This window comes from Anneissia japonica, unplaced genomic scaffold, assembly GCF_011630105.1.
Source record: "Anneissia japonica isolate Jap-2015-1 unplaced genomic scaffold, ASM1163010v1 scaffold3945_len365852_cov175, whole genome shotgun sequence".
Classification (NCBI taxonomy): Eukaryota; Metazoa; Echinodermata; class Crinoidea; order Comatulida; family Comatulidae; genus Anneissia; species Anneissia japonica.
In genome coordinates, this window is record NW_022684590.1 from 97,752 (window position 1) to 114,534 (window position 16,783).

Sequence of the window (16,783 nt, forward strand, 5' to 3'; positions counted from 1 at the left end):
TTTTCCGCACATTATTTTTGTCACACGTCAGATTGACCCTACTGAATGAATAAGTTGAAATAATCGCAGAAGAAGCAAGTTTTCACATACTGCTTTCATCTGAATAGTAATAAAAACTTATACAATATCAAAATATACTTTATTTTTCTGGCTCTGAATGTCATTATTTCGTTCCCTGAACTCGTCTATCTCGTTTTCCATTTCCTTTGAGATGAAGAAAATAAAGCAGATTTTAAAATACATGTCGTTAGGTCTGATTTACTGCTGCTGAAATTCACTTAAGAGCCAATGTGAGGGTTGCTGTATTTTTAATTTTGACAAATCTACTCGGAAAAAACCAAACAAAACAATTAATACTCGTTTCAAAAGGTTGTAAATTAACTTTTAGTCTATTGCAATAAATTAATGATTGTCAAATATTCTCCATATAGAGAAGGGTTAAATATAATAATAATAATAATAATAATAATAATAATAATAATAATAATAATAATAATAATAATATGAGATATCCCTTGCTTCATATAAAATATTATTTACATGAGCCTTTTTCACAATATTTCAAAAAATGGGATTTAAACCGTTTTATAGATTTTATGCCCATCAAAGTGAAAGAATTTGAAACACAATCGAATGCTTTGTGAATGTCTGATAAAACCGTACCTGTGAATAAAACATCATAAGCAGCAGCAACAGCAGCAACAACAGCAGAAACAGAGACAGCTACAGCAACAGCAGCAGCAACAGCTACAACAGCAGCAGCAACAACAGCATCAACAACAGCATCAGCAGCAGCATCAACAAAAACAATCACCATTTCAAAAACATGGTTAAAAGGATTTAACATAAATTCCTGATCCTAATACAGTATGTGTTTACTATCATTTATTATTGCATGTAGACATACAATAAGCTGTGTCTAGACGAACTCTAATGCAGATAGGCATGGTCATACTACATCAACAGAAAATAAAATAGTTAATATTAAAAATAATTATATTGGAGTATTCAAACTATCAAATACCTTCAGTTTTGATAATTTTCCTCGTTGATCCAGTGTTTTTTTTCCGTAAATTATAAAAATACCATCACGGATGGTTCTCTAGAAGGAAATAGTTGTGTTCCTTTGTCATCTTTAAGCAGTAATAATAAAAGTAGGCTATACGATGTGAAAGGGTACTTTATTATTTAAATGTTATACATTCAACATGTTGGCCTAGTTACCATATCAACGAGTCTGATCACAATCAACAACGTTTTGTATAGACGTGTTGTGTATTTTACTCCCGTTGATTTCAGTTCCTTTTATGTTGGTTCACAATAATAGACGATCATAAATATTGTATTAGATCACAATGTAAATTGTGAATGTAGTAGTAGGACGCAGTATTTGATTTAAATGCTATTTAAAACTGTGAATATTATCCAGGGGTCAGATAACAAACAACATTTTTTAATTTAGGAAGATTGTGAGTCCCTTAATTTGTGTTTTGTGGCAAGATAACGATCGCTGGAAATATAAAATGATCGCTCAGTGTAATTGGAATACCATAGGCCTACCGTATTACTGTCTTTTCCCCTCTGGAATTATTGCTCTCCAAATAAATTAGTAATTAGCAAGTCTAGGTCTTAGCAAGAAAAATCAAAAGTTTACCTCTGTTCAGCGTTTAACGCTTTCATTTCATTTCATTTAATTTATTTCGCCTTCATCATACATAATAAGTTAATACAAAAATATACGAAAAGGATAAAATATATGAAAGGGATGGAATATACGAAAAGGATGAAATATACAAAAGGATAAAATTATACGAAAAGGATAAAATATACGAAAAGTGTATGCACCTTTCAGACGAGGCCGGGCATTTTGTTGGCACTATTAAAACATACTTAAATCATGGAGGAAAGCATGCCTAAATACAGTAAGAAGTGGAGCAAGTTATTATATATTGGGTTTTCGGCAAGGGTTCATAATGAAAATAATAAAATAAAAAATAAAATGTCTTAAAAAATAAAATTGAATACCAAGGCGCATTCGAACTCAAGATCTTCGGTTTCCTATTCCCTTAGAACACATTGTTAACCGACCTCGCCATCCATGCGACGTGCTATATTAGTGGTAATGGCAGTAATGTACAGTCCTTGCTATAATCCCTGTGTTGTTTTGCAGGTGTAAGGCGAACCCTGGGGTCAAGTAAAAAAAAAAACAGGCCATGAACGTCTTTGGAAATAACCTGTATTTTAAAAATACTGCACGTCCGTTCAAAATTTGTGACGATATATGCTTTTAAATTTCTGGGAACAACAGCAACAAAAACAACAACAGCAGCAGCAGAACCAAAAAATGTGGTATCGCTTGTGTACACCAAGGAACTTGGCAATTCTCTCTTCATTCTCTTTGTGTTCTTAAAAACAATATGTTTGCCATTTTATCCCGGACAATTCACATTTGCTTCCGATATTATTTTGTGGTTTCCTAGAAACGCCATTTAATTCACTTTATTTTGTCTAATTACACAACACACAGTCTACTAGTGTTTCAGGCTACAGCTGTCTTCGTCAAATTTTACTTCACTTCTGCCGTCTTGCCCATACTCTTTCATTACGTTCATTATGTTCCATCGCAAAACATCACGAGCCATTTTTGGAGACAAATATTACCATCATATTTAATGATTTACAGTTAAATACCAGAAAATACATTCAATTGTTTTTCCATGTGCTGTGAAAAAGCCTTGTAGGTTATTGAACAAAAATTGTGTCCTGTAAGTTTTCCAGTTATTACAAAAAATAGTACGCGAAATAAATACAACCTGTTTTACACATAGGGCTATTTAATTTCATGGTGTGCAACGGAGATTTCCGAACTCCATTTAATCAAAATAACATAGAAATGGTCTCAAATGAACTCTTTTTGCAGGTCAATTTCCCAAATGTATACAATCATTGAAAATAATTGCATACCAGACATATGCATTTTCCTAATTGACTACCGTACAATTATATTTTTATTATACAACCATGGTCAAGTACTTTTTAAAGTACACAGCAGTTTTTGAGAAGCATCAATGCTGGCATTACCGATATTGCTGCCTCTCACAATATTCCCCTCCAATTACACCAACTTCTACCTTATCAACATGTACCTTCCCCACCTCACTCAATTATAATATCGCTCTCCTATAAAGTTGGCTTACACTTATGTATGGAGTAACTGCAGCATTTAAAATGTACAATGGTCATTTCGGTACCCGACCCACCAGGGTTTTAAATCGTACATATTTTGAATACATATTGCATGAAGATTTTGATTTTTGCTGCACTCCGAGGTCACCCAGGCATCGTTAAAAACTAACCGACTCCAAGCCATTTCCAGTTCCACACAACTACTACGACACTCCATAACGCATGCAAGTACACCTCTAGTGCTGTTACCTCTCTAATTCCCATCCAAATTCAACAACATAACAAGTTTCTCAACATAAACAGATGCTGGTGGAGCTCTCCGAAATTATCTAATACTAGGAAAAATCAATAAATTCGAGACTTGGGGCAAGCCCCTTATTTGGGTTCTACTCTACTCCTGCCTTTATTGAATGGTGCTCATCGTTGCTGATACATGATTTATTTTGTTTAACTTCAACTCAATATTTTGTAATGGTTTATTTAAAACATAGCCACTGCACACTATACATTTTTTAAAATAAAAAATTCGTCACAATACAAATAAAAATATATTGACTAGGGGCGTGACTAGAGATGACATGGGCTAATGCCCAACACATCAAGTGGTCATCTTCAAACCCTGGCCAATACAACAATATAAAATATATTTGAAAGAACATAAAATATAAAGAAGGAAAAGATAAAAATGAGACATTCATTAGATCAATAAAATAACTAAAAAGAGTAGTTTTAAAAGAAATAAAGTTATAAAAACTTAAAAAACTATAAAAAAAACCATACACATGATTCTTAAGCGCAAGCACTTTTTATACAATCGTTTGTATTTGGAACGAAATATCGTCTTCTATCGTTATATAGTTTTAAAAGAAATAAATTTATAAATAAACAAAATAAAAATACACAGGATTCTTTTTCATACAATCGTTTGTATTTGGAACAGAAATATCGTCTTCTAGAATAACATATCATGCATTAATTAAAATAATTATTCAATAATCTGGATTTGCACAACTGTACAAGATATGTTTAAACAATCGGTACAGAACTATTCACGCATACTGCAGGAGCGCAAATATTAGGCCATCAACTTTTAATAAGATAGACCAAAACAATTCAGATTCAATTGGTTTGCAGCCTTGGAAAATAATAATAATAATAATAATAATAATAATAATAATAATAATAATAATAATAATAATAATTACATACCGTAATGCAATGACCAATGTGTACCAGAATAGAAAGCCCGCTGATGTCTTACGTAAGCCTGTTTGGGACCTTTAGTCTCTTTAGGCAAGGTCTGTACATACTTAAAAGTATATTGAGAAAAGCATGATGAGATAAATCGTATCTCTCCTGTGTTAAACCAAGGTAGGTCTTAAAAGCATCAAATATTATCATTTGTGAGCAATATATTTTTATTTTATATAGGTAAATAGTAAATATATGGGTTATTATAAAGGACTAGATAAATGCTTTATCAATCTCACGGAAAAAAGTGTCACTGATATCACAGTGTGCAGCAAAATAAAATTTAATGTGTTAAGAAAACTATTACAGAAGTAAAAACAAGCAAACATTTCAAATTTGAGAGAGATGGGAGATTCTTAGGTTGAGAAAATCAAACATAGATACAAATATATTCAAAACCAAACATTATAAATCTATTAAAAAACCAAACGCATTAAAAATTTTTACAATACATCAGTAAAAATCTATAATAATCATTAGAAAAACGCAAACTGTAGGTGACTACTTTATATGAAATATAGTTTGCATTTGGAATCAATATTCGATACAATTACGATAATATGAATCTATCATTTTACACCAACTGCATCTGACGAACTACAAACTTAAAACAATCAACCCGAATTTTAATGATTTTTTTGTTTCTTGAAAACTTCCGTTGTTTATAGGCCTATGTTGAATAAGTTAGTCTGTATACGAACGTAAATATATTAAAATTATATTGAAAATGCAATTAGGCCTATGCATAGATTTATCTATAGTGCTGTCATATCTAAAAATACATAAAGTTGTCTACAGCGATACTTTCTACAAAGACTAGCATATGGAATCAATTCGCCCGTCGAGCATCACATGATTTTCTAAACTTTCTCATACTACATGAAAATTACAATAGTGCTAATATTGAACCAAACGACCAACCCATCAGTATATTATTTTCCTTTTAGAATTCATTATTCATGTATCTAATTCTAAATATCACAGAAGTTACGAAATTGTTGTTATTGTTACCTAACTTTAAATCAGTTTTTGGACTGATATGATTTTCATGCCTAAGCTTTATAAAAAGTTTACACAGGTAATATTTTTAACATAATTAATAGGATCATGCAACATCTGCTCAGACTACATTTATCCACGAGTTCCTCCACTTAGTGTTCCCGGTGCCCATTGAAACCGTACGATGAGAGATCAATGGATATCATTTCGTGTTGCGGCTTCAAAAAAAGGGGAATGCACTATCAGTCATTCTGCGTCCATTGACATCTTGGAAAAGTAACTCAAAAATGTTCTTGTCTCTTTATAATAATCCCCCTTTTTACTCGTTTTACAAATTCAGTGTTCTCCTCTAGTATACTTATAATGCATCATTTCCTACTTTCTCTTCCTGAAAAAGGGGAAGAAGAGAGAAACGTCAAATGAACAGTATTACAGTCAGTGGTTTATCTTGAGTCTTGAATGGGATTGGAAAGAGCGATGGGGTGGGGTGAAGGTGAAGTTAGTTTGGGCTCAATGATTAAGTAACGGGGCGGCGCTAGCTCACAAAATAAGGTGATATGAAATTATTTTTATTAATTGAGCTTGATTTTACTTGCTTCGAACATTTTCAATGGGAGGGAGTGGGGGCAGTGGCGTAGCTACGGGCAGTGCAACCAGTGCAAAGCACTGGGGCACATGTTTATGAGGGGCCATTCATAAATTCCCCAAAAATAATAATGTAAAATAATTTCCAAATTGTTGAATTGAAGAATAAAATGGTCAGCGGGCCCCTCAACAAGGTCAAGTAACACAAAATCCTTGTTTCCCGTCCTGGGTTTTTCCAAAAGTTGAGGGAGGCACTTATTATTTGATAGGCCTATTTGTTATTTTTCACAGTTCGTCACATATGCCATATGTAAACAATTTGTCAATAGTTTTGTAATTGACTTTCTTGCTCTTTTTAAAAAAATTTATCATGGTCTTTGTCTTTAAAAATGCATATTTGTAAACTATAAAATGTGTCAACAAATGAAATTTTGCATTTTCGATGTAAAAAACCCAAAATTTTAAAGAATAACAAAAAACAAAAACAAAAAAAAATTCATGTGGACCCATAAAATAATTCATTTTTTTAATTCAATTCATTTTATTCAGTCTATTAGCATAAATTATCAGAAATGTGCTTTAAAGCTAAGCGATCAAACATAAGTAGTTAAAAACAGAATGGAATCATTAAAATGTTCCAAACAAAACAGTAAAAAACATTAAGACTATATAATATAATTGGAATACAGTAAAACGTATTAAGGGATGTTTTCAGAACAATAAAATATACAATAAAAACATTAAAATACATTAAAAAGTAATAAGATATACGGTGAGGGAGAGGAGGGTAAACAAGGATTTTTTTGTTATTTGGCCTAATAGCCTATTCAGGAGTAATTATTGATTACTTTGTTGATTTCAAATCAGTGGTGTATTCAAGGGTGCCCCAGCCAGCCTCCCTCCACATTTTTTTTTTCAAAATTATAAAAGAAATGGAAAAAAAAATGGAAATTATAATTAAATTTAAGTCTGAGAATGCCATTTCTGGCCAAGTAGAGGTGCTATTATCATAAATTTTCTTACCTCAGCTTCTCCAACCATGGTGAGGCTGAGGTGGTCTTCACCCTCCGGTCCCCTCCATTTCGAATTCCCTGACCCGCCACTGCAATCGTTTAATTTTTAAGGGCCACCAATATTCTTGATTATTAGTTTTGAACAACTTCTGATACCGAATCCGATTATCATTAATATTTATCATATTACTAGCTTAAGCCTTTAGGAGTGGAGTGGGTAAAAGAAGCAGTTCTTACGATGAATTTTCTGAGAACTTTAGGGAATTCCTCTATCACATCAAAAGACCCGACAATTAATCTTGCACTGGACATACGGTACGGAACTGACTGCCCTTTTTCTTGCAGAGCTGATTCGAAGGTGGAGTCCAAAAAACCTGTACACAGTACATATTATGTTATAAAACGTTATAAATATTTAACAAAGATATTGATAACTGTCCACACTAAAGCATACTGATGTTAACGTTGGCGTTAACGTAAATTTCTTAAAAGCTGAGGTAAACACTCTGCACTTACTATGAAAAAAACAACTGACGTAGTTTCACTATGAACTGAATTTTGTTTGGCATTTAGAAATGTACACTTTACAAGGTAAGGTACCTATACTTATGCCTTGCTTATGCCAATTATTTCCTTACTTGAACAATAACCTGTGTCAGCGGTAGGAACTTCGTCACTAAATGTATCATCACGTACGTTTGTGGAAAGCGGGTCTCGGATAGCTGAATGAGAAAATTGGAAGGCAATACAATAATAAATATATGTCTACTAAAACACATTGATGTTAATACCTATGAGCATTTGAGGATTGTACTATTGCACTTACTATGAAAACAATTGTCGTAGTTCCATTAAGGATTGAATTTATTAGTGACGTTTAGTAGAAATTTAACTTTGTTATTTAACACGTTGGCTGCCAGCGGTACAAGGACATTTCGCCGAATGCCACTTTGCCGACGGACGTTTGGCTGACAGACAGTTGCCCGAAAGAATATTCCCCGACACCGGAATTCGCCGAAACCGAATTCGCCTACTTGACATTTCGCCGAATGGACGATTCACCGACAGCCAGTTCGCAACCAATTCGCCGACAGATATTTGACCGAAATTTTTTCTTGTGATGTGATGTTGTGTTAATTTTTCTTCGACAGATGTTTTATTTTGTTGAGGACTGGCTAGTACTCGTCATGGAAAGTCGCTATTTATAGCTATTTATACATGTCGACACACATTCAATATATATTATTATCCAGTACAAGATTCTTCTAAAAACATTAAATACAGGCCTATAATAAACACATGTTCATCTATATTTTTATTAAATATTTTCTACTATAGAAAATCATAAGAGACTGTAATAACTAAAGCAATATAAAGGGCAATTTGTGAAATTGTTACAAATTGAAATAAAAAGAAAGACAGGATACAAGACACAAGGTGTGACTTTACAGCAAATTTAAAGAAAAATTGAAATGTACAATATACTTTAATAAAGTAATGAGGCCTATTTCAAATGTTTGCACCAGAATATGACGTATTTCAAATATGCAGTAAAGTTGAAATATACAAGTGGAGGACACATTACAATAGCAATTGTTTGATATCTTTTTTTTCGTTTACATATCAAATTAAAAAAATAGTAGCACAGGCTGAATTACAGTTTGAATGTACGGTACAAATTAGACAAATCAATAAATTAATGGGTACATACATTTAAATAAATGAGGAATAAATTAAGTTAGCTATATATAAATTGAATAAAAAAAAACCAAATTGATTATCTGTCTATATACATTAGATACAGTAAATGACAAATTAAAAAATAATAAGGAAATGTACATAAAAATAGATGATCATACAATTAAGAAAATAATTTAATAAGATAATAATAATTATGTAACAAAATTGCACAATATTTTAATATAATATCTATTCAATAAGTCATATTAAAAGTAGCAGAGGAGTTGGGAGGTTGTAGTTAAAAAGCATATATTATGTAAAATAAAACAAAAATAAACGACATGTATACCGACAAAAACATTCCTTAATAAAGAACAGAGTAGGATTTCGAATATATTTTTTTAATAGTGACTAAGCATTAGAGCTAGATAAAGAAAGTATAAGCAAACATGATTAAATTCATCATAAAGTTATTCTTCTCCTCCTCTTTTCCTTATTCCTCTTCTTCTTTTCTTCTTCTTCTTCTTCTTCTTCTTCTTCTTCTTCTTCTGGTTTAACGCGGGGTTTCCCAAACTTATTTGACGAACAATATAAACTGCTAAAAAATATGGTAACAGTCTATAACAGCACTTATTATTTTACAAGTAGCTTTTAGATATTAATGATCTTAATTTTTTTTTTTATAGATTTTAGTAACAGAAATAACTTAATTTTGTTTGTTCAAATGTGCACTTTTTCGTGACTCACTGAAACTTATTTGTGGCCTGAATTTGGGTCGCGACCCACAGTTTGGGAAGCCCTGAAATGTGAACAGACATCAAATCGATGTATGTGTATTTATATTATACCACCAATACCATATTCACAAACATCCATGTCACATTAACTAATTAAACGTCTTGACCAACACTTTCTAAGTAGGCGAATTTTGTGTGTCGGAGAAATTACATTTATTATTGAATTGGTTCAGAGAAGATATAATATATGTTGATTTAGCATATTTCAATTAAAATGGAAACTGTCGATGAAACCTCTGTCAGCAAGCTGTCCGTCGACGAAACATTCTGTCAGATAGCTTCAGAGAGGCTGTCTGACAGGGTCCGAACATAAATTTACAAGAGACCACAATACAAATATTTATCAAAACATTTACCGATTTATTTCTGAGAAGACTAGGCTAAGAAAAGAGAAATAATCATCATTGCATTAACATCACTTCTGTTTATCACAGTTTTGTGTTTGTAGCTCAAAACACGCACTACTATATTACATAACTCATATAGGCCTATATAAATTAAATATTCATGCTTTATCATTACTATATTTGTCACCATGGGATTTCATATTAAAATATTAATGTACGTACATGTAATAGTAGTTAAACATTGCTTTAACAGTAGACCTTTTTCAGCTTGGGGATGCCGTATTTGGCGGTGGGGGTGCGTGAAAGTCCACACAACCTCAGGCCCACTATGGATGGGGCTGAGGTGCGAACATTTTGAGAATATTGACTTCTATGTGCCCGGCTGTTGCACTCTCATACCTTAAAAAAAACATATACTATGTTAATATCTACAATACAAGGTAATAGAAAAATGTTTCTTAATACAATTTGGGGTGGGGGGGGGGTGGTAGGATCGCACCGTTGCACCATCTGGCATCCGCCCCAGCATCCGTACGGCCCTACCATTATTATAAATAAGTCATACGTTACCAGAATAGAATACTTCTTTCACGATTCAAACAGTGGCCTACTAATTTTTCTTATGATCTTTTAGCTCTATCACAGTATGGAAGTTTCCAATTCAATGCTCAAAACATAATTTAACATTTCATATCTGTAGGATGTGCACATTATTCTGTACTAGAATGGTTTTGGACATTTAATAACCGAATAAAAATAATACATCTAAATATGCCACTTGTGACACATCAATCCAACATGTTCACAAAAAAATGTCAGCGAATTGTCTGTCGGCAAATTGGCTGTCGGCGAATCGTCCTGTCGGCAAACTGGCATTCGGCGAACTGTGGTGTCGGCAAAATCTTGTGCGCGAATGGTATTTCGGTCAATAGCCTGTAGGTCAATTTTATGATATATGGCTAGATAAAACTTTGTAAAAGTATGTTTGCACGTGTAAACTTGTTTTGGCACACGGGAAGGAACCTTGAAAAAAGGTCTGGAAGTCAACGTGTTAAGCTACCCTGACGTTTGTCAGCTATTTCTTTACCAGAACAACTCCCTGTGTCAGTGGTAATATCGTTGTCAAATGTACTTTTGGCAGGCAGGGTTTGGAAAGACGGATCACTGTAAACTTCAGGGTTATTTACGACCCATGGTAGCTGTGGGGAAAATTGCTGAAATTTATATTTCTTGTATATACCTATATAGAATATAGTTTGTATGATTACTTCATATCAGTATTCATAATTACAATAATTATATTTTTCTCAAGTTCTTAGGCCTATATAGATATTGAAATTTGTAGCCTGAATGTATGCTCAAATTTGAGGGCAACTCGAGAGCGTCATAACATAAGTGATCTATCAATACGAAAATCATACCTATAGGCTACAGTAGAAGAGCCAGACATAGAAGTTTAATTAATGTGCAGAAAAAGTAAGTTTTTACATTTATGTATTGCTTCTATTTGAATAGTAAGAAAAACACAGAAATACTTTATTCTTTGTCAGTTCATCTGCATCAGTTTTCTGGCTCTCAATGTCATCATTACATTTCTTGAACTCTGCTATCTGGTTTTTCATTTCCTTTTTTGAAATTAAGAAAACAAAGCATATGTATTTTTATTAGCTTTTGATTGACTGCTGCTGAAATAAAATAATTCTTCTCGTGCATGTTGGTGTATTTTATATCTAGACCAGTGGCGTCGAGAGCCAGTAAGGGCCCCGGGGCAATACCTCACATGGGGCCCTCTTCACTTGGGACCCCCACTCGACCGCTCCCCAAATTAAATCTGACAACAAAAGTTTTCATCCTGGTTTGGGCTCAGGCCCTATGGAGATTTTGTTCTTACCCCGAAAATTTTTCATCTTGGTCCGGGCCCCCCAATATACCCGGGCCCCGGGGCAGCGACCCCTGTCCCCTCTCGACGCCACTGATCTAGACAACTTATTAATTAATATTATCTGCTGCATTTTGTTAAAGTTTTGCTTCTAAAAAACGATTAGCCTAAACATATGTATAAGCATGTACAATGTATTCTTTATTTCTAAGTTTTGATGTAGGCCTAAGTATAATCAAATATTCTAACATAGTAAACTTCTATTGAATATCTATGCTTTACTGGCTGAGAATAAATTTGTAATTCTATGTGCTTGAATATAATGTGTTTATTCTACATTAATTGTCAAAAAAGTGTTTTCTTGTACGTAACCAAACACTATTATTCAATTGTTAAACAATTATAGTAATCGTTAGATAAGAATCAGTAGCATCAGATAAATTTTTACCTTTAGGTGGCATGTTACAAAATCTGTACAAATTATTTGGACTGCAGATGGTCTCTTGAAAGGGTCTTTATTTAGTATTCTGGAAAAATTAAGAAGATAATGCTGTAGTCCCGGGGATCGTTCAATTAAAAGTTAATAATAATAATTTAATGATGATGATGACGGCAGTGGTTGTGACAGCGGCGACGACGATTATACTTAACATGTCTGTTTGTATCGACAGAGATAGGACTAACAAAGTATAAAGTAAAAAAAGAAACAAAACACTAAAAAGAAAAAACATCATAAAAACCAAATATAGCAGCTGCATTGATAACAGTGAACACAGTGAGGGTGATGGAGACTCCTAACCATTGCACGCTTTTTTAGCCGACCCTGCGTAGTTTAGTGTATTTTTAGTTCAGTATCATGGTAATTCGGTGATTAAAAGGCGAAAAATGTTCGTGCATTTCATATTTTGCGTTTAACCTAACTGCAGCTGGTCTTTATCGCTTTTGAAAATGCAAATTGCGTTCATAATAGTTTAATTACCAGTTTATTAATAGGCCTACACTTTAAATGGTTTCCTATCCACACCCTACTACTGATCGTCACTAAAATTTCAAATTGTTTTAATTGGAATGTGACAGACTATTCTAGAAAGTTTCATTTTGATCCATTGATACGGTTTTTTCTTAGATACTTAGGTAAGGGACATTAGCACATTGAACGACCCTCTAATTCACACCCGAATCTGGATCGTCACCAAACAATTTCTTCCTTGTAAATTGGTTAAAGTTTCCAGAAAGTATCACTCAGATTAGTTAGTTGGTCACGTTTTTAGGATATTTGGTCTGGGACGTTTCTCTTTTAGTTGTACTCACACTCAGCTTTGGATCGTCACCAAAATTTAATAATTTTTTATTATACAGAACAAAAACAATGGTTTTTACAACTACTGCGGGAAAAGTCAATAATAACAGTTGGCGGACTACTCACTTTTTAATAAGTTGTTTTAGATTTTGATCATAGGTATCTGGCATTTAAAAACTGATACATTCAGCTATCTTTAGCAAGGTAGAATATTGGTGCTTACCTCTTATCTCTATGTATTTTGTAAAGTACTTGTCTCATAGGCCTATAGAAAACCAACCGACCTATAGGGAAAGATCGGAGGGCGAACTTACACTAGTTATGGTCAACCACTTACTTTTGTATAAGCAGACGTAAGTTCTGATGGTACGCTTTGGGTATCTCAGGTGTGTCACCTTTAACTATATTAGACACTGTAGCATCTAAGGACTTCCCTTTAAATGCAAGTTGCAAAGTACAGATCTCATACAGTATACAACCAACAGACCTACAATGAAAGATCAGCCGATCAACAAAAAGTCATTTCTGTAATTAACATAATGCATGATAAATGTGTATTTATTTATATATTTATTTATATGTTAAGGGCTGGGATAATTTTCTTATAAAGGTGAAAGGTTGACTGTTTCATTCAAAGAGGTGGATGTCATGAACATGTTCCGGATGTTTTACTTGCCATATATCAGACTTGGTGTTATAATCTTCTCCTTTCACTACTTCCGGGCTCATATAACAAAGTGTTCCACAATGAGTTCGTGCGCAGTCAGTTGCTCCCATCAATACTCTCGCAATACCAAAATCTCCGATCTTGATCGTATCACTTTTTAAAAAGATATTTGAGGTCTTTAAATCTCTGTGGATCACATTTCTGTAAAATTTAAATTTTAACCGTTTAAAATTATTTCTTTGCATCAGCTTCATATGAGTGCATTTCGTCCGTTGTGTCCTTAGGCACTTTTTTACAGCATGACATACCTCCATGAGGCTGAGTATATATCCCATATGTGCTTGATTCAATGACCGAGAGTTTAAATGCCACAGATCGCAATATTAAGAGCACAGAGGTCCCCACTATAATACATTATTATTATGGTTCAACGCTAAATCCGATTCTATGATAAAGAAAACAAAAAATATGAAGTTGCACATCTCACCGTTCATGTATATACTGCACAGCTAGAATTATCTGCACTAACCAGTCCATAACAACCCTGTGTTCAAAATGTTTGCCTGCTTCCTTCCATGCACTAATCTTCCTACTTAAGTCTCCACCCTGTCATTAGATGCATATTGATAACATTGTCAGTATATTATAATTTTGGGATAAACGCTGAATTGTTTGCAGTTTTTGAGAAAATTCAAATCAGCTTCTGCTTTGCATGATTTTTTCAGAGCTTTTCTAGCTTCCTCAATTCTGACTTCCGTGTTGCAGTTTAACTCATGAAAAATAAAACCAAAAGATAGAAGCGAAATCGAGATAAACACAAATTTTAAAGAAAAAACCATTTATTTGCAAACATGTTTCTCCTGTTTCCTACTAGGAATCATCAGTGCTAATTGATAACAATTCCAAAACAATCAATTGCTTATATACATTATGAATACTGAATGATCTTCAGCTCAAGCGTTGTGACACGTAGCCTTATTTATCGTTTGTTACCACGTCATAGACAATTAATTAATATCATATTTGACAAATAGTTAGTACTTGTTGTTGCCATGTAGTGGAGAAGTAATGTAGGCCTATCCATTATACGGTATTAGATCAGTTAGAAATGTGTGGTAGCGTATGCTATTATATTATACCGAGTGTTATGTTGAACTTGTTGAGGGAAGAATTCGTCCTGTCCATGTTATAATAGGAAGAGCTCATTTGATTTGAAGTTCATAATTGGTGCCTGATCTATTATTTTTAAATTATTTGCGTTGCTATAGAATATGCATGGTTGACTGTTTTTTATCTGTTTAAATTTATATGTGTGATTTTTTTGTCAGTTGCTAAGTGTTTGTCAATTGTCAAGCAGATTAATATAAAAAATTACATGAATAAGTTGTATCATTAATTAAGTGGGTCTATTGCATAATAATTATTGTATTAGTTAAATTTTCAACGCATTTTTTAAACTCATGATTGTTTAACTCATATATTGTACTTCAGAAATCGTTGGTAAACTTTTTGTCACTCGCTTTTGTATTTTCCTAATTGTCTTTTTATAGGTTTAATTTTACTACATTTATATTTTAAATTACTATAATTATTGTGAAATCTTTTGTATCTCTGATGTTGTTCTTGTGAATTTGATCATTTTTGAAAAAGCTCTAAAAAATTCTTATTATTATTATTTATTATTATTATTATTATTATTATTATTATTATTATTATTATTACTATTAGATCTTTTGGTTTTATTATTCATGATTTAAGCTGCAACAATGAAGTTAGGAAGTCAGAGTTGGAAAGCTAGAAAAGCCACTTAAAAATAATTTAGCTCCTAAATAAAATAATTAGGCTACAACAAAACCTTTCTGGTTCTGGGCTGTATTAAAGCAATCAAATTTCTACAGTATTTAAAATAAAAATAAAACGTACAATGTTTACAAATTTGAAATATTTTTGTAGGCTTACTTAGAACTTACTTCACAATACTCTGTAATAATACAGTACATATCCTCAGACGGAAAGATTTCATAAAATTTAACAACGTTAGGATGCTGTAGCCGTGAAAGTAAATTAGCCTCTCGTTTTGCAATAACTGTTCCATCTTTGGTTACTTTATCACGTGAAATCTCTTTCACAACTTTCCTAAAGTCAAGATAATAAACTTAGTAAACTCATCAACAATTTTGGGGATAGTACAAAATATTCCATTTATAAATGCCGAATGTTGACCGAATGTGTTCATTTTTCCACGACGTGCATTCTAAACTTGCTCATTTTTAATGTACGCATTGAAATATTTAGCTCACAATATTCTGAAAACAGAATATATACATGTATATATATATATAAATATATATATATATATACCTGTATATATCTACGTGCTAAAACATTTGTCAAATAGTTAAGAATGTGCGCTTTTAATCATGCTGTAGGCAGCACCGTAGCTAGACTAATGGAGCAGGGGAAATTAACATTTTCAGGGGATGGGAGAAAGTCCTAGAAGAGTATGTATTTTTTTTAAGATTCTTGATTTGATAGGATGACATCTTATTGTATCTAATTGTAAATATTTTCTATGTAAAGTAACTTTTTATATACCCACTACTTTATTATTTTTTTATTGGAGTAGGGAGGGAGGGGGAATTTAACACAATTATTTTAGACTGAAACACAGGCTAATGGCAATAACATTGATTCAATTCTTGTTAAAGGGACTCACAATTCTTCATCTGCGTTCGTATCACAAGAAATGCTGTACCAAAACTGCCACTGCCAAGCTTCTTGTCTAATTTGTACCTGTCCTTCAGTAAACGATGGCTATCCGTGACTCCTCTTGTGAGTGGCATAATCAAAGATTTAGTCTGTACGTTGTGCTGCTTAAAAATACATGAATATATACACAATAACATCTTTAAAACGGTTTAAATCCTATCGTTGCAAAAGGTTCGTGTAAATAATATTTTATACTTGTTCTCTTCTTTATGTATATTAATGATATGGTTGCTTCTACTGATTGTAATCTAATTATACATACATATATATACATACGTATATACATATATATCTGTCTCTTATACACATC

At 32.7% G+C, this 16,783-nt stretch overlaps 1 protein-coding gene across 1 annotated transcript; it reads right to left on the reverse strand.

Moving 5' to 3' along the window:
* Positions 1-9,176: 9,176 nt before the first annotated feature.
* On the reverse strand, positions 9,177-16,547 carry LOC117107278 (serine/threonine-protein kinase Nek11-like). The gene is made up of 6 exons (XM_033248911.1): positions 16,498-16,547; positions 15,675-15,840; positions 14,192-14,310; positions 13,714-13,905; positions 13,375-13,524; positions 9,177-9,312 (listed from the first exon to the last, which is right to left on the reverse strand). Exons 1-6 carry the CDS (start codon positions 16,545-16,547, stop codon positions 9,177-9,179), a joined length of 813 nt encoding a protein of 270 aa, XP_033104802.1.
* Positions 16,548-16,783: the final 236 nt, after the last annotated feature.

Bases quoted from the DNA above. Each gene is read 5' to 3' on its own strand.
- LOC117107278 (XM_033248911.1), bottom strand. From the start codon at position 16,547: ATGCCACTCACAAGAGGAGTCACGGATAGCCATCGTTTACTGAAGGAC. The intron at 15,841-16,497 runs GTACAAATTAGA...TCTTGACTTTAG, and splicing joins CATCGTTTACTGAAGGACAG to GAAAGTTGTGAAAGAGATTT. The intron at 13,525-13,713 runs GCAAGTAAAACA...CTTTCATTGTAG, and splicing joins AACACCAAGTCTGATATATG to GTCTGTTGGTTGTATACTGT.